Below are 21,550 nucleotides of genomic sequence, written 5' to 3' on the forward strand. Positions count from 1 at the left end.
GTGAGCCCGCTCTCTCAGCCTGTATCTTCTTCCAGTACTGGTAGTCCCTCTCTTTCCTGAACCTTGCCTCTAGGAAGAGAGGCCTGGGAGAGCTTGCTGGTCAAGACTGAGGCAAAGAAGGCGCTGAGACCGCCAGCCTTATGTCTGTCACTAGACCAGCTGCCCCATTTAGCAGCAGGCCAACATTTTCCTTGTTGTATTCTTTCATTCCTGATGTTGCAGCTTAACTCTGTTGCTCTTGATGTCTATTGCTGATTTCAACTCCAGCTGAGCTTTGGCTTTCCGAACACCATCCGTACGTGCCTGGACAATGTTTGTATAATCCTTCTTTGTCGCTGGCCCTAGCTTTCACCTACTGTATGTGTCCTTACATATGAGCTTAGTCATGAGTTCCCTACTTAGCCAAACCAGACTCCCAATACATATGCTTGTTTTCCTCAACATTGGGTTGAACTGCTCTTGTACTTAGTTGTCCTTAAAAGACCAGTTAAGTCTCTTGAGACTGTGTGCCTGTCAGAGCTAAGTCCCAGAGCTAGGATCCCATTTATCACCCACCTCTGAGACACTTGGAAGGTAAAGATCTTTGTGATGAGGTGTGGCTCTGAACCACACTGAGTTAAAAGATTGGAAAGAAAAGCTGCAATTTTTTACATTCGATATATTTATACTGGGGTTTGCCCACAGTAAGCCTAACTTATTCCTGTTTAAAATTCCCAACTGCATGAAGTAATGCTGGCAATTGCACTGCAGATGAAAGGCACCAGACAGCATTTTAGCTGCAGTATATTCTTGCATTTCCATTGTCTTCCCTGTCTTCCCCAGGTATGCATGCACAAGCCCTTACTTAAGGATACAAGACTTACACTGCCAACAGGAGTAATTCTGTACTTAAAGGTCCCTACCGGCTAATTTCTTCAGAGGGCGCTCTTAACTCATTTCACTCTGCTGTTGTTTCAAAGAGAACAATGGGTAGTCTGGTCCCTTTTATTTTTTTTTTTCTCTGTATACCTGAGACTAGTCTTGTGAAGTTTAGATAATTGGAAAGCATGTATGAGGTGTCAATAAAATATTTTGTAAATTTTGTTTTCAGCTGAAATTTTGATTTGCTAAGATTATTTCTTTGTTACTGGCCTCTACTAATCAGGTTGTGGAAGCAAACAATGTAGGTAATAAGATTTGCAGTAAGTAAGTTTAAACTTGTGTAACATTTACCCCATATATGCTGAAACTACTAAATATAAGGGAAGGAATGATCCATGAAAAGGGGCTGTTTCAATCAGCCTCTCATATTTAATATATTTTCCTCTCTTGCAGTTGGTGAGGCCTACAAGGAAATGCTAGTAGCTGACAATCTTGATATCAACAACATGAGGCATAAAATCAGAGATTATTCACTTTCTGGAGCCTACAGAAAGATTATCATTCGACCTCAGAATGTCAACTGGTAAGTAGGAGAATAAAGGAAATTACACTTGAATTGGCAACATTGAGTATATGTGGGATGACTAAGTACAAGAACCAGTAGATTGACCCGTGGGACATACATGTAGACTGAAGCATGGATAGGGAGGAACCTCTGTGCATTTCCCTCGTGTTTTTTATGTAGTTGAAGTTGAACCTTAACCTTATTTCTTCCTTGGCTGTCTGGTTCTGTGATACATGAGTGTCAAGACATCTATCTAGTTGTTGGACTCCTTGCAAGGACTTGCCTGAACACTTCATAGATAATTATTTATGTTGAAACCATGATAGATAATATTCAAAACAGGGTTTTTTGTAGTCTTGCTGTGAGAAACTTGGTTTCCAATTATCTGTCTGTCAATCAGAAAGATTTGTATCACTTTAAACCTACTAAATCACTGTTGTTAGAGATACAACCTAGTTGTCATAGGGCAACTGAATAAATACCTTTTAAACAGGTGACTGTACAAATGTGCAGAAAGACTTGATCACTGATGCATAGGAAAAAACTATAGCGGGTTTAGGAGGGAGACAAAAGAAACAAATGTTTACACTTTATTTTAATTAGTGCTGATGTTTAAAGCTTATCTACTTCCCATTACTTTTTCAGCCTCATCATTACATACAGAATTTCTGTTAAATGAATGGCAGAAAGAGTAGAATATGTATTTAAGCCCTTTCAAAGAAGTTTAGATGGCTTTCTTCAAAATGAAGGCTTCCCCTACCCCCCTGCCCAAGTATTCTTAGAGTTGACACCATTCTTCCCATGATTTCATAAACTATACTTCTTGTCTTGCTCGAAATCCTGACAGCCTGCGAGGGAAAACAGATGAGTTGTGCACAGAAGGTTCTCACTAGTTTGTTTTTTTTTTTTTTATAATCTTCATCAAACAGAGACAAGTCTTGTACATAAAGCTTTACCAGTTATTGCACCGTAAATGCTGCCTTACCTTATTTTATTAGAAAATAAATTCAATTTCAGTTGTAACTGCCAAATTATAATAATAAATATTATTATAATAAATATAAATTTATATAAAACAATAAACCACAATTTTTATTCTAAATTATTTAAAAAAATAATTTAAAAATCTTATGTATATTACAAAGGGAGGTTGTTGCATATGATGATCCCAGAATCCCGTTATTTACTACGGATTTGGATAAGCTGGAAGGAAAACCATTACCAGTTCTTCCTACAGGTAAGTTGATTTTTCTGCTGATGTTTGCAAAATAGAAGTTTGATCTGGCTGTTGCTTTGAACTGCTACATATTGAAAGCTCTTTTAAGGAAGAGCTTTAATTTACCTAGACTGTTACGCAATGGTATTAAAGATATCCAAAGTTAGGTGTCTAAATAAGTACCCTTATTTCTCAAGAGTGGAAGCAATTCTTCCAGCAGTCTGTATTGACTGTTAGATTTTCTTAGAAGCATCTGTAAAATTGTGTAAATGCTTAGAAATAAATGTCTGTGAAATGCATGAAGGTGAAATTAAGCCACAAATTGTCTATATGCTTGAGCATGTGTTATTTGCACTGAACACAAGAGACTACTCAAATACTTAACAGAATTCAATAGAAAATTTTTTATGTAACTCTGGTCACAATGTCTTTTGACACTGCTTTCCAGAAAAAGTAAAGAGAGGCTAGCAGTTCAGTTTTGAAAGAACAAAAGTTTATTTTGCTTTTAAAAGGAAGAAGGCCCCCAAAACACCACCTCCTGCTGAGAGAAAAATGTTAAAAAGAAGTTGTTTTATGAAAGTCTGCAGTGGATTGTAAAATTGGAGTATAGTGGTGGCAGTTGCTTTGCTTTATGGGTTGGGGGGGTTGGTCATGGGAAATTTTAGTCGAGTTTAGATGGCATCCAGAATAAGCATTACTTATGCCCTTAACAACTTTTTCTTACTTTGTGTCTCCTCTTACCCCTTATGATAGATGGTAAATTCAGGGCACTAAAGATGGAGTTCTCCCTTCCCCCATCCACTTACGCTACCATGGCGATTCGAGAAGTTTTGAAAATGGACACAAGCATAAAAAACCAGACACAACTGAATACTACCTGGTTACGCTGAGTAAACTGCAAAAAAGACTTAAATTTTAACATATATAAAGTGTTTTCCTATTTACATGTTCTGTACAAATCTTTAAAGATTGCTAGTAAGAGATTTGTATTTTTTTAAGTTTTTATTAGTGCTAGCATTTAACTTCAGTAGTCATTTTCAAGATGATGGCTGTATTATAGATCTTAGTGACTGGTGCTTTTTAATGAATGAGTGAGTTGCTTGAGCTGTAACATGGGTGCATCTTTAAGAAACAGGCTTATAATGGTTTTGGAGCTGGAGGAATGTTTAGCTTGCTTTTTTTTTTTTTTTTGGCAAGCACTGAATGTTTTCATGAGTTCAGCACACCTTGAAGTCTCTTCAAATACATTCAATCACAGCTTAGGAAAATGAGTTACAGCAAAATTGATGTATCGATGAACATTTATGTCGCAGGAGTTTTTGCTGGTAGCATTTGCACCGATGCGGTAGAGGACTCTGCTAGCAAGGCTTTTTAAGTGCTGTACAGATGCACAGCTGTTTTAATTAGTTGGTCTTTTCATCGAGAAAATACTTGTGTGTATTTTCCAGCATTACTGATACCTGTACCAAAGAACAGGTACCGAAAATAAATGAACCTAAAAGGCGAAGCGTGTATCAGCAACGACTTCCTTCACACATCTCGTCTGTCCGTTGCCGGCAGGGGCTGAGCCCGGCTTGTGGTAGAAAACAAAATACTACAAAGCTGTTCTAAAAAGGGGTTGCATTTTCAGGAAATAAAAAGCGTGTGTTGCTTAAAATCGCGTACAAAGGAGCCGGCCGCCACTGCTGCAGGCCGCGCGGGCTGGGAGGCCCTTGGTGCCCGTCGTCAGGTACCTCAGGCGAGGAGCAGCACGAAGCGGCGGCGGCTCCTGAACGGGCGGGAACAAGTGCCGACGCCGGCCCAGCCTTACGCTCCGCCCGCCTGCCGCGTCGCGCATGCGCGCTGCCGGCGGAGGGCGGCCGGCGCGGACCGTCCGGGCGATAGGAGGCGGGGGGGGGGCGTGGCAGTGCGCTTGCGCGCTGCCCTTTGCCGGCGGCCCCGCCCGCGGGCGGCGCTGCGCGCGCGCTCCGCCGCCCGCGGGTGTGGGGGCTGCCGACGCGGCAGGGGCGGGGCTGCGGCGGGGGCGGGGGCCGCGCTCCTCTCGGCGGCGCCGCGGCGCTCCTCTCGGCGCGGCCGGCCGGGCGGCCGGCGGCTTCCCGGGGCCGCGGGCGCGTCCCCCGGAGCGGGGAGGGCAGGGCAGGGCGCCGAGGGGACCCGGCCCAGCGGCCGTCCCTCCGGCGCGCGGAAGCCCAGCGGGTAGCGGCCGGCGGGCCCGGCCGAGCTGCGCTGCCCGCGCCCGGTGGCGGGGCCCCCGCTGGGCGCCGTCCGGCCTGCGAAGGAACGCGCCGCCTCGGGGGCAGAGCCCGGCGTGGGGGAAGAAGGGCCCGCCGAGGCGTCGAGGGGCTGCTGGGTGGTGGCCTGTCCCGGGCGGTGGGCGGCAGGGGCCCTCGCCCCGAGGCTCCCCGGGGCCCGCAGAGCCTTCTGACGCTCCCTGAAGCGGCCTGGCCCTCTGGCGAAGGTGGGTGCAGAGCTGCTGCCCGCTTGAGCGGGGAGGTAGTTGGAGGATGCTGCCCGGTGTCCTGTTCCTCTCTCCGCCTGCGTCCTGGTCCTGAAAAGAGCACCCCTTGGTTAGCAGTCTTCTGCGGCGTTATTTGTTTCCCTTGCTGCCGACATCACGGTGCTTTTTACTGCTCTGTTTTCTTTATTCACTTCTTCCTCAGCAACACCCTTGGTCTCCCAGTTTGTTACTCCTGGTGCTCTCTAATGCTTCGCCAGCTTCGGCTCATCAGCTGCACCGTTTTCTCGCTCTTTCCTGTTGTCTGTTAATAGGGTTTTTCGCTTAATTAAAGCTTGTAGCAGATAAAGTGCAAGTGTATAAATTTCCTTTTTAAATACTGTTTTGAAAGCGACAGTAAAAAGTTGAGAATTGAACTAGCCAAACGCTCGTCATTGTTGCCTTTTTTTTGTTTCACCGTACGTGATCATCCTCTCAATTTCAGGTCTGGTTTTCTCTGGATGCTGCCAAATGTGTGGATCAGCAAGTGCCTCCTCTGTTAACACTGTGTGGGTTTTTTTATAAATATTTCAGTGGCGCATTTGCTTCACAAATCATTGCAAGACCTGAGTGGATACTTTGCCAGTAATACGTCAGTCATCAGTTGATATCTCTGGAACATCCTAAACTGTATGAAAAGGTAAAGAGGAACGTTGTTATCTTCCTTTGTATTTTACAGAAGTATTTTTCCAGTATTTTTCATTAGGTTTTCTGTATTACATACATAGAAACTATGTAAATATTGAACTATTTTTAATAAAATTCACACTGTTGAGGAAGGAAGAAATTAAAAAGATGTATTTCTCTTCAGTAATTAAAGTATGATAAATCACCAGTTGGATGTGTAAGCAAGATTTTATCATATCCCAGCTAAGACTGAGGCCAGCAAATTGTCTCACTTAAAGCAGTATATTTCTTGAATGTCTTATTTAAGTTTCAATTTAAATTGAACTGCCTAGCTTTTCACGGAGTTTTGTGTCCTCAATAGATCAATAGTTCTGCTGTGTTAGCGGTGACTAATTAGAAATTGTATAATCAGTATTGCAGAGAAAGAAAACATGGCAACCGTTGCTGTTGGAAAGAAAGAAGTCGCTAAAGATCTAGATCATTGTGATATCCCATACTATGTTTCTGAATTTGTGGAAAGAGAAGTTGGAAATGACTATGATTCTCTGAGGAAGCTAGACAACCTTATTGATAAGCTATCTGAAAATAAAAAGCAGTTAGAAGAACAGGTAAGTGTGTTTTTTCTTTTGAATATGCTGTATGACTGATTAAGTATATTTAACTAAATTAAAGCAATGTATTAATATCTCAAATGATACTAGTCTACATAGTGCAGTGTTTTTATGTCAGACTTAATACTTCTCTGTGAATGTAGGTACTTACAGTTTCATCAGAAGTCCCTAAAAGAATTCAGAATGCCTTAAAGAATGCAGAAGATTCTAAAAAGTCTCTGAGTAGGCTTCTAGAGGAAGAAACTCGTCTATCTGATTCAATCAATAGCCACTTACTGAAAGCTCAGCCATGGATGGAGGATCTCGATGTACTGATTAGTCAAGTAGAAGAGATTGAACGACACCTGGCCTATCTTAAATGGATTTCACGAATAGAAGAGCTAAGGTAAAGCTTCTGAGTACTACATACATGTTCTGAGACTGGTAACCTAGTTTGTCCCATCATTAAAACGTTTTAGATTTGAGAAAGTTTTATCTTCATTTTTCAATACACAAGTGATTCTTTTCTGTTATCTTCAATGAATTTTTGGCCTTGACTTTTCTTGTGCTCTACAGTGATAGAATTCAGCAGTATCTGATGACCAACAATGTTCCAGAGGCAGCCAGTACTCTAGCATTCATGGCAGAACTGGATATTAAACTTCAGGAGTCATCTTGTTCTCATCTTCTTGCTTTTGTGAGATCCACTGTTAAATTCTGGCATAAAATTCTTAAGGACAAATTGTCGAGGTAAGGAATGTGCTGTCACTCCCTCGTCTTTGTGTTGTACTGTTAAGTTTGTGTTACAGTGCTTGTTTTGCCTTGCAGTGACTTTGAAGAGGTACTAACCCAGCTCCGCTGGCCATTTGTGGGGCCACCACAGTCTCAGGCACTTGGCCTTGCTGCACCAGCCAGTGCTCCTGACGTATACAACAATTTGGAGATGTTGTTTTCTCAGCTTCTGAAATTGCAAACCTCGTATCCTTTTAAATAGTTGTGGTGTATTTTAGTAAGAATAATAAATGTCAGAGGTGCATGTGCACAAGGAGAATTATTTAAAATTTTGTTCTCCCTAAAGACAGAAGATAATTGAGTTTATGTTACTTTGTATTAATGTTGGAATGTATTTTTTTTGTTTAGAAAATGCCAGGTGCCAAAGTTGTCCTTTTGGCAGTAGCAACTTTGTAACTCCCAAGTCATCAGATCCCGTGATTTCATGGTAGCTGACAGTTCAACTTTCGTGAGCATCAGGCCTTATATACTTCAGCAAGATTATCAATGTTAATTAAAAAAAGGTGATGTATGTTTTATTTTACACAGTTAATGCTTTTCTTTTCATAGCTTTATTTGAAATCAGCTTTAATCATTTTAATATGTCCTGTCCCAGAAGGAAAAGAGGGAAAGCTAAAGATACTTGTCTCAGGAGGAGACTGCAAAATGGGGAGACACAGAAGGATTTTCATTGTGCAGTGATAGTAGCCTGCCTTTGAGGTTAATCAGAAGGCACTATTGCTCATCCTGTTCCATTTTTTTGTGAATTAAATAAAGCACAGCTAAAGCTCAATCAAGCAATCCTTCCTGGAGTGATTGTGGCCACCTTTTTTGTTTGTTTGGGTTTTGGGTTGGTTGGTTTGTTTGTTTATCGAAGTTGGATTGGGAAGATAAAAGTCATTCTACACAACCCTGAGTTGGTAACAATTTTGGTCTGGCAGACTGGGTCACTTAAATCAGTTACATGAAAATGGGAAATCATGTATTTATTGCATTTATTAATCTCATGAGTCTTTTGTCCTCCTTTAACAAATGTGAATAAGCGTGTATCTTGGACAGCCACTGTGTTTGGTACTGATAATGGTGGTTTTCTGTGTTCTTTTTTTACTTATACTGAGTTTCCTAAATCAAACTGACTTAAGTGACTTGTATTGTCATTGAATAAATAATCCTTAGGAGCCTGAGTTGTATTAAATATTTTATAAACTGAAATATTTTGAGTATCCCTCATATTTGAGGAATTGTATTGATTGCATAATACTGCCTTCAAGCCAATGAGGTAGAACTAAGAAATGTTCATTTTTATAAACCCATTCTATTGAAATGATGATGTTGGAAGAATTCAACACTTAAATTCGTCCTTAACTATCAAACTTAGGGATGAACTGTTAACCAAACCTAAACAATTGCCAGAAAAGTACTCTTTACCCCCATCGCCACCCATTATCCTTCCGATACAGATCATGCTGAATCCTCTTCAGAAAAGATTCAAGTATCATTTCACTGGAAATAAACAAACCAATGTTTTAAACAAGGTATGGGAGAAAGCAGTTTGATTTTTTTTTTTTTTTTTAATGGCCTTTTAAAGTAACAGATATATTGCTGTATTTAAATTGTATAGCTTTAACGCTTTTCTGTCTGAAATTTAAGATTCTTCAAAACTGTGCAGTTCTTGTGCCTACCTAAGTGTGGACAGACATCAAGATAGCACTTGGAGACCTTTCAGAGGCACAAGCATTTTCTCTGGGCCAGGCAATATTTCTCCCTTGCCCAGATCCTTTATAAAGCATTACTGCAGTCTTAGACTGACTCCCATCATTTCAAAAGTTTTGATTAATTTTCTCTGTCTCCTTGCGAACGGTTTTGCACTGTTCCTTATTGCTTGAGCTCAAAGACTGTACAGAGCTGTGACTGATTTTTGGCACTGTGTGCCAATGTAACTGAAAATGTTGTTTTTTGCTGTTAGTATATAAAATGTGATTAGTGTAAGGGCACTGTTATAGAATTAGTTTTCTGGGTTAAAGTTTTTAACTGACATACAACAAGAGAAGTCCAGTTTACCAGTTGGAACCTGACTCACTTTTTGTATGAATTATCTTCAAAGACTGAGGATTTTTTTATCTGAGAATTATCACTGGAACAGGTTTCAATGCGTTAATGCTGCTGTAATATATCTGGAGCAGAGTTTGAGAGCTGTTTGGTAACAGTTTAGTTGCAAAAGTCTGTGTGCTTGTGTCAACAATTGGGTAACTGTAAATATATTTGCAATCTTGACAGGTGCTACTACAGTGCTTGTTAAAATAATGTTATGTGTATTAGTGGGGAGGAGGGTTTTTTAGACACGAACAAAATTATTTCATAAGCAAACAGGAAAATTATGTTCAAGAGATGAAATTTTTGAACAACAATAGGTGAACAACTATTTTTCTGAAAAACTTGTGAAGAAACGTTTACAGGTAATCTAGTGTCAGATCAGAAAGATATTCCAACAGGTTCTTGCTCAAATTTGGGTTGGATTTTTTGTTTTGGTTTGGTTTTTTTATAGTAACTTGGTAATGGAATAAAGAAAATACCCACGTAAAATATTTGAAAGACATCAACCTGGAAGGGATTACAAGTATTTCAGAGGACAGGCTTGGAGTTCACAATGATCTTGGCAAGTTGGGGAGGCAGTGTCAAAAAAACCCAAACCAAATGTGATGAAATTCAGTAGCCAGGTGAAAATTAATATAGAAATGAGAAACAGACATGTAAAGTGTGGAGAATGTGATTGCAGTTCAACAGAAGGTTCTTTGGCTATTGGGAGTGAGGAGGACAGGAACTACTTCTGCTTGCACTAACATTGAAAGAAGTGTTCATCAAAAACTACAGACCATATTTTTAGGTGTGGAAACTGAAAAAGCTTAAAGGCATTAAAACGTTAAATGAGAAGGTGACAGATTCCCCACTTCCAGGGGGGAAAGTGGGGTTGAGGTTGGGTACAATGGCAGTAAGAATGGAGCTACTGTGAAGAGTTTTCTCAGGATTGCATCCTTTTTGCTGTACCAAGAAATAAAGACCACACAGAAGAACAGGAGGAAGTATATGAAGCAGAAAAGAGGACCTCAAAAGTGAGAAGGCGGTAGAGAGGGTGGAGATAAAAAATGGAGCTTTTGCTTGAGAAGAAACAGAATAATTGGTGCATTTAAGACAATTCAAATCCAGAAATACTTCTCTGATACTGCTTTTATGAAAATCAAAGTTAAGTAAAACACAGTGAAAGACTTGTGTGATCTGAGATCAAGTGAAGGCAGGGGAAGAGACCAGTATTTTTATAAGTTTGTCTTAAAATATTAGTAGCACTTGAATAGATGTTATTTGGATGCATTTAATATTTTCTTTTCTTTTTTAAATAAGCCTGAGTGGTATTTAACACAAGTACTTATGTGGATTGGAAATCATGCAAAGTTCCTTGATGACAAAATCCAGCCAATACTGGACAAGGCAGGATCTTCAGTGAATGCTGGGGTAAGTACTTGGATGGTTTTATACATATATGAACACGTAAGTTAACTTCTGATAGATATTTGTGTAAGCCTACTTCCACTGATTTCACTAAGTATGTGGTGAGACTTAACTGGTACATAACAAACTGCTACTAGACCATGTTTGGACATATTAATACTTCCTATCTCTGACATTTTATTCACTGTTTTCTTTCAAAAGCTTGAATTCTCTCGTGCTCTAGTAATGCTGATTTTGGAGAAGCTGGCTGCTGATATTCCATGCCTGTTGTATGATGATGCACTCTTTTGTCACCTTGTGGATGAGGTACTTCTATTTGAGAGAGAGTTATACAGCGTTCATGGTTATCTCAGCAGCTTTCCCAGTTGCATGCATATTCTTTCAGAAGAATCCTGCTTCCAAAGGTGGCTAACAGTGGAAAAAAAATGTAAGAATTCCGGTGGATTTTGTTGGCCTTTATATTGCACAATCAGAAAGTATGTGTATACTTACACAAATAGCCTTCTCAAACAGGATAAGTCACTTGGACAGGGCTACTACATAAGACACACATGTATTTTTATACTCTGTGATTATTTTGACTAAGAATTGGTTAGACTCTAATAGTGCTGCTGTAGTTTGTAGGACTCTTGCCCCTAAGCTGTGGGGAGTCCAGTAGGCTTATTTTTAGACAAATGTTACATCTATGTGTGTGCAGACAAGGATGGACTTTAAATTGAAATAGGGGAAGGGTATTAACTTTTGAGAAATGAAGAGGAAGTATATTGGAAAGGAGCAAGCCAACTATTAAAACAAAACCCCCAATTAACTCTGGCATAGTTGTTAACAGCATTGCAAATGCAGTATATTGAAGCTGTTTTTGTATGAAGCCAGTCATCAGTAGTTTTTATAACCTTGAAAATGTAAAATTTAACTTACTAGAGATAAGGCTTTTATGTTTATATATTTTAGAGGGGTTTTTGTTGTTGGGTTTTTTTGGTTTTTTTTTAATTAAAAACTTGCACAAAATTTGTAAATTGTTTTATCTCAGTTGCTCTCCAGAAAATGGACTCAATGCTTTCATCAGAGGCTGCATGGATATCACAATACAAAGATATCACTGATGTAGATGAAATGAAAGTCCCAGACTGTGCTGAAACTTTTATGACTCTGTTGTTAGTTATAACAGGTAATTATTAATCTACAGGCATTGCTCTTGTTTGTAATGAATAGTGAAAAAACTTCAGCTAACAGATTTCTTTACTAAATATCCATTGTCAGCAGTAGTCACCAAATGATGTTGCAAAGTTGTGATGTTTGCAATTTAATAAAATCTTTCCTGTTCGTTTTGTATTTTGGACACTAACTCAAGAACGAATAATCTTGAGCTAGTGACATGTTTACAAAACAATAATTAAAAAAATACATTTGATATTCAGCATGTTAAAACTCGTTCATACTTAGAGAATATGATTTGTGACAATGCAGTAATAAAAAAATCCTACTATTCCTTTTGAATCTGTGACAATTTAGAAGCTATTAAGTAACGTCTGCTTTCTTGGAACAGAATATAAGAGCAGGTAAGTTTTCAGGAGACACTTAATTGCATATTCAATGGCTTTATCTTACTCTGAGTATGCTTTAGGGGCCACACTGGATAGTATGGTATAATCACATATTGCTTAAAGTATTAGAATAGAAAATGCTAGTGGAATCAGGAGGGGGAAGAATGTTGGTTTTTTACATGTTTAGCTTTTGCATTGAGTATTTTCCCTGAGATCGTTAATGTCAGCTGTTTTAAATACCGTATGATGTCCTCACAGGTGTAAGGTTGTGTAGTAAGATGACTGTAATGTTTCTTTTTAAAAAGCTTTTATTCAGTGTTGCAAAACCTAAAAACATTTTATTAATGTCTTTCCAGACAGGTATAAGAATCTTCCAACAGCTTCCAGAAAACTACAGTTCCTGGGCCTACAGAAGGAGTTAGTTGATGATTTCAGGATACGATTAACTCAAGTAATGAAGGAAGAGACTAGAGCTTCCTTAGGCTTCCGATACTGTGCAATCCTTAATGCTGTGAACTATATAGCAACAGTGTTGGCAGACTGGGCTGACAATGTAGTAAGTAATTATTTTATTTAAAAAAAAAAATTTACAAATGGACTTTGGATGTTTCTTTCATAACAAACACTTTATTTTCAGCAGTATTTATCTAAATGTATTCAGAAGAATTACCGAAAAAGTAGAATGAGATGTAAATTCAGATTTTTTAAAAGATGTATAAGGACAGATTATTGTTTGAGATCTAAGCTGTATTGATTATAATGCAAAGAGAGCCTGAGGAATGGAATAATCTGAACAGACAAAAAAGTAGTCTGCTTTACATGTTTGGTATTGTAAAAAAATAGTGAGTTCATTTTGGAGATCTCTGAGCCAGTGTTAACAGCATTGATGTTGAAGTGCATGCAGCAGCCTATGCACGATGCTTGAACTACTCCCATGGCAGGTTAGGTTAAATGGATTCAGCATGGCTATCTGCGTTGCCACACGGTTTAGGTGTTGCTCAGAAAAGCCACTCGCTGATAACTGGGAATTAATTATTTTGCTATATAATAGCCTGGTGGCAGCGTGGCTGTTCTGTAGCATTTCAGCTTTTCTATGGTTATTGGTATAAAAGGTCAAAAAACCTGTTACATGTAAAGTGTGTAGAAACAGGTATTGTGTGCGAGACGAGCAGCCTCCAAATTCTTTTTGTCTTCACAGGAAACTGTGGCTCTAGCAAAGGATAATCTTGACTTGATAGGACAGTAGCCTTCATGTTGTATAGCTGCGTCTACCTAAGCGGCTCAATCTGCTTAAAAGCAAAACCAACAAGTTGTTACCACTATGTCACATTAAACTCGATCCATTTTCTTGCTGTTGTCAGCCCAGCAAACTTATGATTTAATGAACGATTATTTCTAAAAGGAATTACAATTAAAGACTAGTTTACTTTTGTAAACATTAAAAAGGTCAAAATTAGGGTGTTTTCTTTTTAAGCATTCTGGTGTCAATCTTAAAATATCTTTTTAGTATTTCTCTAGATCTATTCCCATTACCTATCTATTGTTGTATCTGAAACCTGTATCAGTTCCATCACTAGGATTATAAACCACCGTGTTTTGTTTTTCACTAAATTAGGACTATGGGGAAAGATAAAGTGGTTTTAAAATCTTAAAATTTTAAGTTTATAAATTTGTTAGGAGAGTGTTTTCTAGAACCGTGCCTATTAAAGTACCAATGCAAAGTTCAAATGGTAAGATTATTTTTTGTAGTATTCATATCTGGTTTTGTTTCTCTAGTTCTTCTTGCAGCTACAGCAGGCCGAACTGGAGGTTCGTGCAGAAAGTAACGCTGTCAGTAAACTACAGCTAGGGCAGCTGGCTTCAATGGAGAGTTCTGTCTTTGATGAAATGATTAACCTCCTGGAACGCCTGAAACATGACATGCTGACTCGTCAGGTAGATCATGTCTTCAGAGAGGTCAAAGATGCTGCAAAGCTGTACAAAAAAGAGAGGTGAGTTTGTTTACTCTCTTCCCGTATTACAACATTATTTCCTGTTAAAAATACTGAGGTAAAGGCAGGAACAGCTAATAGGCAAAATTATTTTCCTGAATAGGGAATGGCACAGGGTAGTAAGTTTTGGAAAATTCTCTTAACACCTATTCAAGACTATTTTAATGCTATGTTTTCTAAAGTAGTTCCACGATTAGTGGGCGTGTTATGTTAAAAACCCTAGGAAAAATTCTGGATCACTCTAGTTTGGACAAGAATAATATTCTTCGTAGTAGTATTAAAAGAGTTAATATGAAATGGTCTGTAATGACTGTTCTCTCTTCGCAGACTCATAGGGCTTCTTGAATGTTTGCTCCTGAGTAGTTTCTGAAGTACTTCATAAAAGGAATGCAACTACTCGATGATTTTCTAGATTAGATGGCGTTTCTCTGAACAGCACGTTCAGAGATTGATAACTAAAGCTTGAGTTTAACATTAAATGAAGTTTAAACATAGCATTAGACTGTGATTACTTTTAGATTTGAAATGGGAAAGAACTCTCTGAACCGTTGTAAATGGGTAAGATTTTTTTTAAAGGATAATTTTAACTTCAGTTGTAATATGAATAATTTCACTATAATGACTTCAATGTGATAATTTCTTTCAGGTGGTTATCTTTACCATCTCAAGCAGAGCAAGCAGTAATGTCTTTATCAAGCACAGCTTGCCCAATGTTGTTGACCCTACGAGACCGCTTGCTACAACTAGAACAGCAGCTCTGTCACTCACTGTTCAAAATTTTCTGGCAAATGCTTGCAGAGAAAGTGGATATATACATATATCAGGAAGTAGGTATCAGCAAAATGTGACCTATGCAATACAACATAGGTGTGACTGGCTTAAACAGTGGATGCACCTCTTTGTGTTTGCAGATAATTATGGCAAATCATTTCAACGAAGGAGGAGCAGCACAACTCCAGTTTGACATGAGTAGAAATCTGTTCCCTTTATTTTCACACTACTGCAAGAGGCCAGAGAACTACTTCAAGCAGTAAGTAGGCAAACTTCTGATCTGTTGGTATTTCTAAAGTGAATGTCCAGATGAATACACGTGTTTTATGTGTCACCAAGGTTTTTTTCACAGTTAGTTTTGATCCACACTTAAAATATGTGGATCATTTATGCTTCCGATTTTTACAACTAGGAAAGTTTTGATTCTGTAGCACGTACTCAGCAACGGACTGTGGCATGTGTTCTGGAGTATTTTGTGCAGTCAGGATGTCTAGATAAATTAACTTATGGAAGGAATGTAAGTAGCACAGACTTCCAAAACTGGGGCCAAAGAAAATACTCAAAGATATAGTTAAAACACAATAAACTTTATTTATTGTTAGAAGAAAGACTACTTTAAGCTATGTTCCCGCTCAGAATTGCCTTGCATAGCAGTCTAGTTGCTTTCATTGATGAAAAGAAACTACCTTCTTTGTGGTTAGTCTTTTTTTAAATAGCCCAGTCTTGTAAAGAGTCCAGTGCTAACCTCCTAGGTTAATTGGGGCAGAAATCTTAATATTTTAAAATCAATATGGAGCATGGCATTCAGTTTTGAACACTTGAAGGCAAAGATTAAAAATGCCAATATATGAAGTGGAATATCCACATAGCATGTTCAGGTTTAAGGTTTTTTTTTTTTTAGCACATCACCTTCGTAAAGGTAATTGATACATACGTATTATTCCCAGAGTAAGAGGACACAGATGTACAAAGGAACTATAAAAAATAATGCATAATGGGTACATGGCTATGTATCATATTTAGACTAGAAACAGTGTGACAAAGACAGGGTATCTGTTTGCTCCCTAATGATACTGATAATTTTCAGATTCTAGCAACTGTCAAACTGTGCTCTTAAAATATACTGAATAAGAAGTTTCTAATTATCTTAGGGGAAAATGTAGTTAGGGAAAGCCAGACAGATTAAGTGGTAAATTCTATTCTGTATTTTTAATAATGGTGGAAAAACTTCAGCAGCGAAAGCCATGCCGAGCACCAAGAGGCAAAGTATTGATGCTTATGAAATGCACATATGTAACAGAAAAGACTTAGACAGTAAGAACAAGTATACTGTATACCATTTGCCTTGATCTAAGCAGTACTTTCCACTTCAGTACTTCTGATCCTTTTCAGCATTCCGTGGAGGTTTTTTTGTTAATCACTGTGTGCACAAAATTAAGTGTCTCTCATGGGTGCTTCTCGTATTAATCCATGTAACTTTTCCCTCTAGCATAAAAGAAGCCTGCATTATCCTGAACCTGAATATTGGCTCTGCCTTACTTCTGAAGGATGTACTGCAGTCAGCTTCAGAAAATGAAACAACATTAAAGCCAAACCAGCCATCTGCAACAGCAGCACTAAATGAACTTGGAGTTTATAAATTAGCTCAAAAGGATGTTGAGATTCTTCTCAATTTGAGAGCTAGTTGGCCAAATACAGGAAAATAAAGACTTCTTCAGAAATGGTTAATAACTTGGTCTAGATTACTTATTTCAAACAAAAGCAAAGCAAATATGTTGTAATATACTTAGTTGTTTTTTTCAATGCTGAATGACTGGTTTAATCTAATCTTATGCCTTATTGTATACAGTTTTTAAAAAAAATTCAAAATGCTGCTGACTTGGTTTTGAACTGCGCAGATCTTATTTTCCATAGCCACCTTGCCATTGCATTTAGAAGCTAAAACTGTCTTCATCTCTAATGAATATGTCTGCCTTGTCAATCTTGTGTGCTGTAACATCATTCCAAGCAATACAGAGTAAATACACCTGTGTACAATATGGACAACTACTCCTTATGCAGTGGTCCACCTTCACTTAAACACAGATGTTTTACATCTCTAAATGGCAGGTAATGGATGTTCTGTATTAAAATGTGTATATACAGAACACAGAAGGAAGGAATATGTCATTTCATTTTCTTTATTCGTACTAATTCAATTTTTTTTCCTTTGCTGTACCAGAGTCTCTCCTATTTTTTTTTTTTTAAAAGTCTCTCCTTAAAATTGCATAAATACTGTGTTAAAAGTTTGAAAGTAGCATTTTACTTGAAATTGCTACCTTTCTTCAACTGTGGACATTTCCTTTAAAAAAACCAAGCCCAAAAAACAACTTAGGAAACAGCTTAACTCTTAATTTTATTCAATGGTAATGAGCCAACAAGTAACAACCCCTTACTGTAAGCTACAAAATGAAGGAGGGAGCTCCAAATCACTGTTTCAGTTGCGTAAGAGATCTCTACCTTTTTTTAACCATCTAATTGTATTAAGAAAAGCAATTCTCAAAAGATAGACCTCCAGTGCCTGGTAAACATGAACAAGTTCTTGTCATTTTCTAGCTGATTGCTCAAATAAATAGGGCAGGGAGGGGAATGAGAAAAAGAGAGTACTGCTTAAAATCAGCTATCCACAGCTGACAAACCAGAAGCATTGAGCAAGGTGCCTATTTTTAATATATATAGCAGACCACCGCTCAAACTAGTACACAGCCCAGCTCTCCAGCATCTTTTTCTTCCTAAGACAGAAAAAAAAGAATTCTAGTTAGATAACAATGAGGATAATTAGTTCCAGTTACCTTTCAGTGATTGCAACAGTTAACAAAAAATTGCCCCTAGAACCATACCTTGACTATGAGAAATTATTATAACTCTGAGCTTGTTTCACCTACAGCTGTGGTACCACCTCTGGCAAAGAGGCCAACACTGCTTTGCTGTTTCACATTTCTGGATCAGTATTCGAACCCCTGGGCTACCTGATGATCATCTGTCTGACCTGAGGAGTAGGAGATCTGAGAGGTCTGCTTCAAGAGCATCCTGGAACTGAGATGGTGGAGGAAAATGCCGAGTTTGGTTCAGGTTACGGCAAGCCAAACAAGGTCAGGCAGTAACTGACCTTTTAAAATTTTGCAATGCGAAGTAAAGGGGTTAAGCTTAAACCAGCAAGTCCTTTAATTATATGCTTTTGTAAATAAAAAATAAATCTCAGTATAATATCGCCTGTGCATATCTGCCCCCCTCCCCAAAAGAAAAAAACCCCTTTCAATTAAACTTACACTTCTTCCTTGAATACATCCAGCGTGATATTCACATCATCTCCAAACTGCAGATCCTCAGTGCTCAGTCCCAAAGTTTTAAGAGCTAAAGTTAAGGAAAGAGAATTTCCCATGCAAGTCTTGGGAAGATTAATTTAACATCTTAAACTGGCCTAGGTCTAATAAGAAGTAAACATATGTAATTTTTTTAACTTTCCAAGTTCCAGGTTGTGTATTGGCAGCTGGGCAGATGCTTTTCAAGCGTACATATGCGTAGCTTTGAAACTATTTTGATAATTCTGTGCAAACACACACACACACACAAACGAACACTTCAGTATGACCTGCTGTTCGGGTGAGACGCACCTTCTCTGTACTGCGCTGGCGTTATGTGGCCTTGGCCTACGACATCCAGCAAGCCGAACATGGCGGCCAGGTTGGCCTCGTCCATGAGGTACGGGTACTCCCCCTCGGCTCGTTTCCCAGCCTTCACCCTTTCCAGCATCCGGATCAGGAACTCGCGTGGTCTTTCTGCAACAAAGTAAGATTGCCCACAGAGGCGGGGCCCTCAGCTAGCGACCGAGGGCCTCGCAATCCCTTCCGCCCACCCCGCTTTTCAGGGTGGCGGGCGGGGAGACGCGGCGGCTCTACAGCTCCCCGGGCTGAGGCGGGGGGGGGGGTGCCCTGCCCCGGCCCCGGGGCGCGGTGCCGCACCGGGGCGGTGGTAGAGCAGCAGCGCGCCGAGGCGGTGGAGCAGCTCGGGGATCCGGTGGCGCCGCAGGTAGTCGCGGGCCTCCTGCTCGCCCGCCGCCATCCCGCGTTGCTGGGAGACCGCGCGCGCCGCCGGCCGTTAACCGTCCCCGCCCCGCCGCGAGGCAGCGTGAGGTGAGGCCGGCGGGGAGAGCGGAGGTGGGCGGGAAGGGCCGGAGCAGGAGCCGTTCGCAGGCGGCGGAGGAGAGGAGTCCTCCAGGAGGACAAAGCGACCAGAAAACGGCCGGGGACGGGGGGAAGCGCAGCTGCTCGCCAGAGCTGGCGGGGCGCCCCTTCAGTCAGCTCAGGGCGCCAGGCGGAGTAAATCGGATTACTGAGACTTGACTGACTGCGCAGCCCCTGCTTCAATGGGTAGGAAGTGGGAAGCAAAAATTAATTTGCCTAGATGTCATCACGTTAGCACTAGAACAGAGAATCGCCGCTTCCAGCCAAGTTACTAGTGTGTACGGCAGTTGCATTAGTTCATGGGGAAAGCAAATTGGTTTTGACACGCTATTGTTTTTAAGATTTATGCAAGTCTTCTCAATGTCAGCCACGTTTCCTTCCATATGCGGTAATGCGGTCTACACCTTTTGCTTTTCCCCATATACCGTCCACTACCTGGACTGGACTCCCTTGCTAGAGGTGGTCTTGGCTAACCCTCGTCAATGCGGGAGGACAGCAACACGTTCAGCTGCCACCTAGTGGAACGTGGTCATGTGTGCTCAATAATGGTACGATAAGCAAAATCGATGATGAGCAGCTAAGAGTAAGAAAGGTTACATTTTCAAATCATTACTGTGGTTTGCAGCGTAGCCTGTGCAAACAAAGAACCTTTTTATTGTACTACCCAATGTGAGTAGGAGAAAGATAATCAAGTGTCCCACTAAAAAAAAAATTCAAGCAAATCTACAACGACATAACCATCTGCCACCAAATAAAAATAGACAATGATAAATGAGCATATAGTAAAAGAAAAATGGTATTCCTCGGAAAAGTCTAGCACTATATATATTTAACTATTTGCCAAAACTAAAATATCACAAGACATTAATAGAATTCACCTTTTTTTCTTAGAGTGGGAGAAAGGCAGCATCCAAAACGGCAGAGATATTGTACAGCCATGCTCTGCCTGTATTCTTTAGCATTTTAAACTGACTGTGCTACCTGCTTCAAGTCTTAATTAGGGCTAGAGGACTTGTAGGTTTGTAACAGTTACCTCCCTTGACAGCTATCTGGCAGTGATGGAAACCACCTTTTCCTAATGAATACAACTCATAGTTACTGAACTCATTCCTGCATTTGATTTTTCCAAGCTTTTCAACAGACTTTGCAAAGTACTACTGAATTTTTTTTACTAAAAAGGAATGATAGGAGAAAGTGTAGCTTGAAGCATGGAGAAGTACAAACGGGAGACTGAGCTGGCCAGCAGTGGAGAAATAAAGACATGGAAAATATTTTTGTGAAAATGAGAACCTAAGGACAGGAAGATTGACAGGAAAGGAAGGAGCAAGTGAAAGACTGGAGAGAAAAGTAGGTAAGTCAGTCAGTCAGTCAGTGGTTGGGACAGAGAAAACAGATTTGGCAAATGAATTTTCTCCTTTAGTGGTCAACAAAGATAACCAGTATGAAAAATGTATGTTGAAGGCTGACATTTTAACAATAAACACAGGAATTACAGATTGAAGTGTGTTTCTCTGAGGAATGGTTCAAAAACATCACTAAGCAGAGCAAATCCAGATTTGATTTACAACTAGGAATAATTTTTTTTTTAAATTCTATTTCACTGTTAAGAAAGCACAATTTATTTCCTTGAAAAAATTTTCTGATATGAAACATGTATTTATTATTTAAATAATTATTATCCTCAGTTCATATGATGATAGTAGCAGCTATATATATACAAGCCCTAAAAGGATGATAGTTTAGGACAATTTGTGAGAAGCTCACATGGACTATTTTAAGAGAAGCTGAACTTCTGGTGACTGAGAAAAACAGGATTTGCCAAACATCTGAAAGTAAGTTTTATGGTTCTGTTATAAAGATACTGCTAATTGAGTTTTAATCAAGAACTAAAGAATCAAATCTGTTTTCATGTGTTTAAAGTGGTTAGGTTATATAAATTGAATTTGGTTGAAAGACTTAATACCTGTTGTGACAGGAGCTGAGCCTTTGCAGAATATCGTTAGTAACTTAAGCCTTTTATCTAATTACGTAGGACTAAATACACTACCAGGAGTCTTAAGGGTTGTCATGAAGAGGAACAGGGACTGCAGGTCAGATATGAAGCTGGTTGCAGAACAAGCATTTGTCTTGCTGAAGAAAACAGGCAGATGGACATGTTCTTCCAAATGGGAGTGTTAGAAGACTGAAGTCTTGGGCTGTGGGAAGAGACAGGAGCAATAAGGGCTGGGAAAGATGCCTAGGTCTGCCATATGCTTACAGTGAACATGCTGAGTAGCAGCTACTTTAATGCTTTACCCGCCTCTGCTCCTTCTCAACATGGACATTAGAGAGCACTCGGTGTTAGGGAGCATAGCGTAGGGCTGTAGGGACTGGGTCCTGCCATTTCTGTAGCT

The 21,550-nt window shown here is 39.6% G+C and overlaps 5 protein-coding genes and 1 long non-coding RNA gene across 20 annotated transcripts in view; 3 read left to right on the plus strand and 3 right to left on the minus strand.

The window, feature by feature from the left end:
* Positions 1-4,149, plus strand: part of PUS7 (pseudouridine synthase 7) — a 48,293-nt gene extending 44,144 nt beyond the window's left edge. For 11 of the 12 annotated variants that reach the window (XM_030013310.2, XM_041123240.1, XM_041123239.1 and 8 more), the window contains 3 exons: positions 1,315-1,444; positions 2,572-2,663; positions 3,396-4,149. In XM_030013310.2, the coding sequence (XP_029869170.1) occupies positions 1,315-1,444; positions 2,572-2,663; positions 3,396-3,532 (359 nt within the window). In that variant the 3' untranslated portion in view covers positions 3,533-4,149. Of the gene's footprint in view, positions 1-1,314; positions 1,445-2,362; positions 2,374-2,571; positions 2,664-3,395 lie in introns of those variants that run through there. The other variant, XM_041123244.1, reaches the window with a different exon arrangement.
* A 100-nt stretch (positions 4,150-4,249) lies between these two features.
* LOC115342309 (basic proline-rich protein-like) lies at positions 4,250-5,532 on the minus strand. The gene is made up of 2 exons (XM_030016422.1): positions 5,478-5,532; positions 4,250-5,190 (listed from the first exon to the last, which is right to left on the minus strand). The coding sequence occupies exons 1-2, from the start codon at positions 5,530-5,532 to the stop codon at positions 4,250-4,252; spliced, it is 996 nt and encodes a 331-aa protein (XP_029872282.1).
* Positions 4,993-18,177, plus strand: RINT1 (RAD50 interactor 1). Of its 4 annotated transcripts, none has more exons than XM_030015959.2 (15): positions 4,993-5,100; positions 5,671-5,776; positions 6,176-6,371; positions 6,518-6,759; positions 6,930-7,103; positions 7,182-7,331; positions 8,503-8,659; positions 10,521-10,631; positions 10,830-11,055; positions 11,659-11,796; positions 12,529-12,728; positions 13,949-14,163; positions 14,810-14,990; positions 15,075-15,193; positions 16,424-16,662. In XM_030015959.2, the coding sequence occupies exons 2-15, from the start codon at positions 5,769-5,771 to the stop codon at positions 16,638-16,640; spliced, it is 2,334 nt and encodes a 777-aa protein (XP_029871819.1). In that variant the 5' UTR covers positions 4,993-5,100; positions 5,671-5,768; the 3' UTR covers positions 16,641-16,662. The 4 variants fall into 4 exon arrangements, with proteins under 4 accessions (XP_029871819.1, XP_029871818.1, XP_040979194.1 ...); XM_030015958.2 differs by having other exon boundaries at positions 5,042-5,209; positions 5,582-5,776; XM_041123260.1 differs by lacking the exon at positions 4,993-5,100 and adding an exon at positions 17,861-18,177 and having other exon boundaries at positions 5,576-5,776; positions 16,424-16,657.
* On the plus strand, positions 7,338-7,917 carry LOC121233285. The gene is made up of 2 exons (XR_005932323.1): positions 7,338-7,648; positions 7,741-7,917. It is a non-coding gene; the product is annotated as an uncharacterized LOC121233285 (long non-coding RNA).
* EFCAB10 (EF-hand calcium binding domain 10) lies at positions 17,181-20,497 on the minus strand. Its single transcript, XM_030015960.2, has 4 exons — positions 18,936-20,497; positions 18,588-18,752; positions 18,243-18,327; positions 17,181-17,705 (listed from the first exon to the last, which is right to left on the minus strand). The coding sequence occupies exons 1-4, from the start codon at positions 19,033-19,035 to the stop codon at positions 17,669-17,671; spliced, it is 387 nt and encodes a 128-aa protein (XP_029871820.1). The 5' UTR covers positions 19,036-20,497; the 3' UTR covers positions 17,181-17,668.
* Positions 18,716-21,550, minus strand: part of ATXN7L1 (ataxin 7 like 1) — a 132,206-nt gene continuing 129,371 nt past the window's right edge. The window contains exon 13 of the transcript XR_005932321.1: positions 18,716-18,752. The gene's annotated coding sequence lies outside the window, so the exon portion shown is untranslated. The remainder of the gene's footprint in view (positions 18,753-21,550) is intronic.

This window comes from Aquila chrysaetos, chromosome 5, assembly GCF_900496995.4.
Source record: "Aquila chrysaetos chrysaetos chromosome 5, bAquChr1.4, whole genome shotgun sequence".
Classification (NCBI taxonomy): domain Eukaryota; kingdom Metazoa; phylum Chordata; class Aves; order Accipitriformes; family Accipitridae; genus Aquila; species Aquila chrysaetos.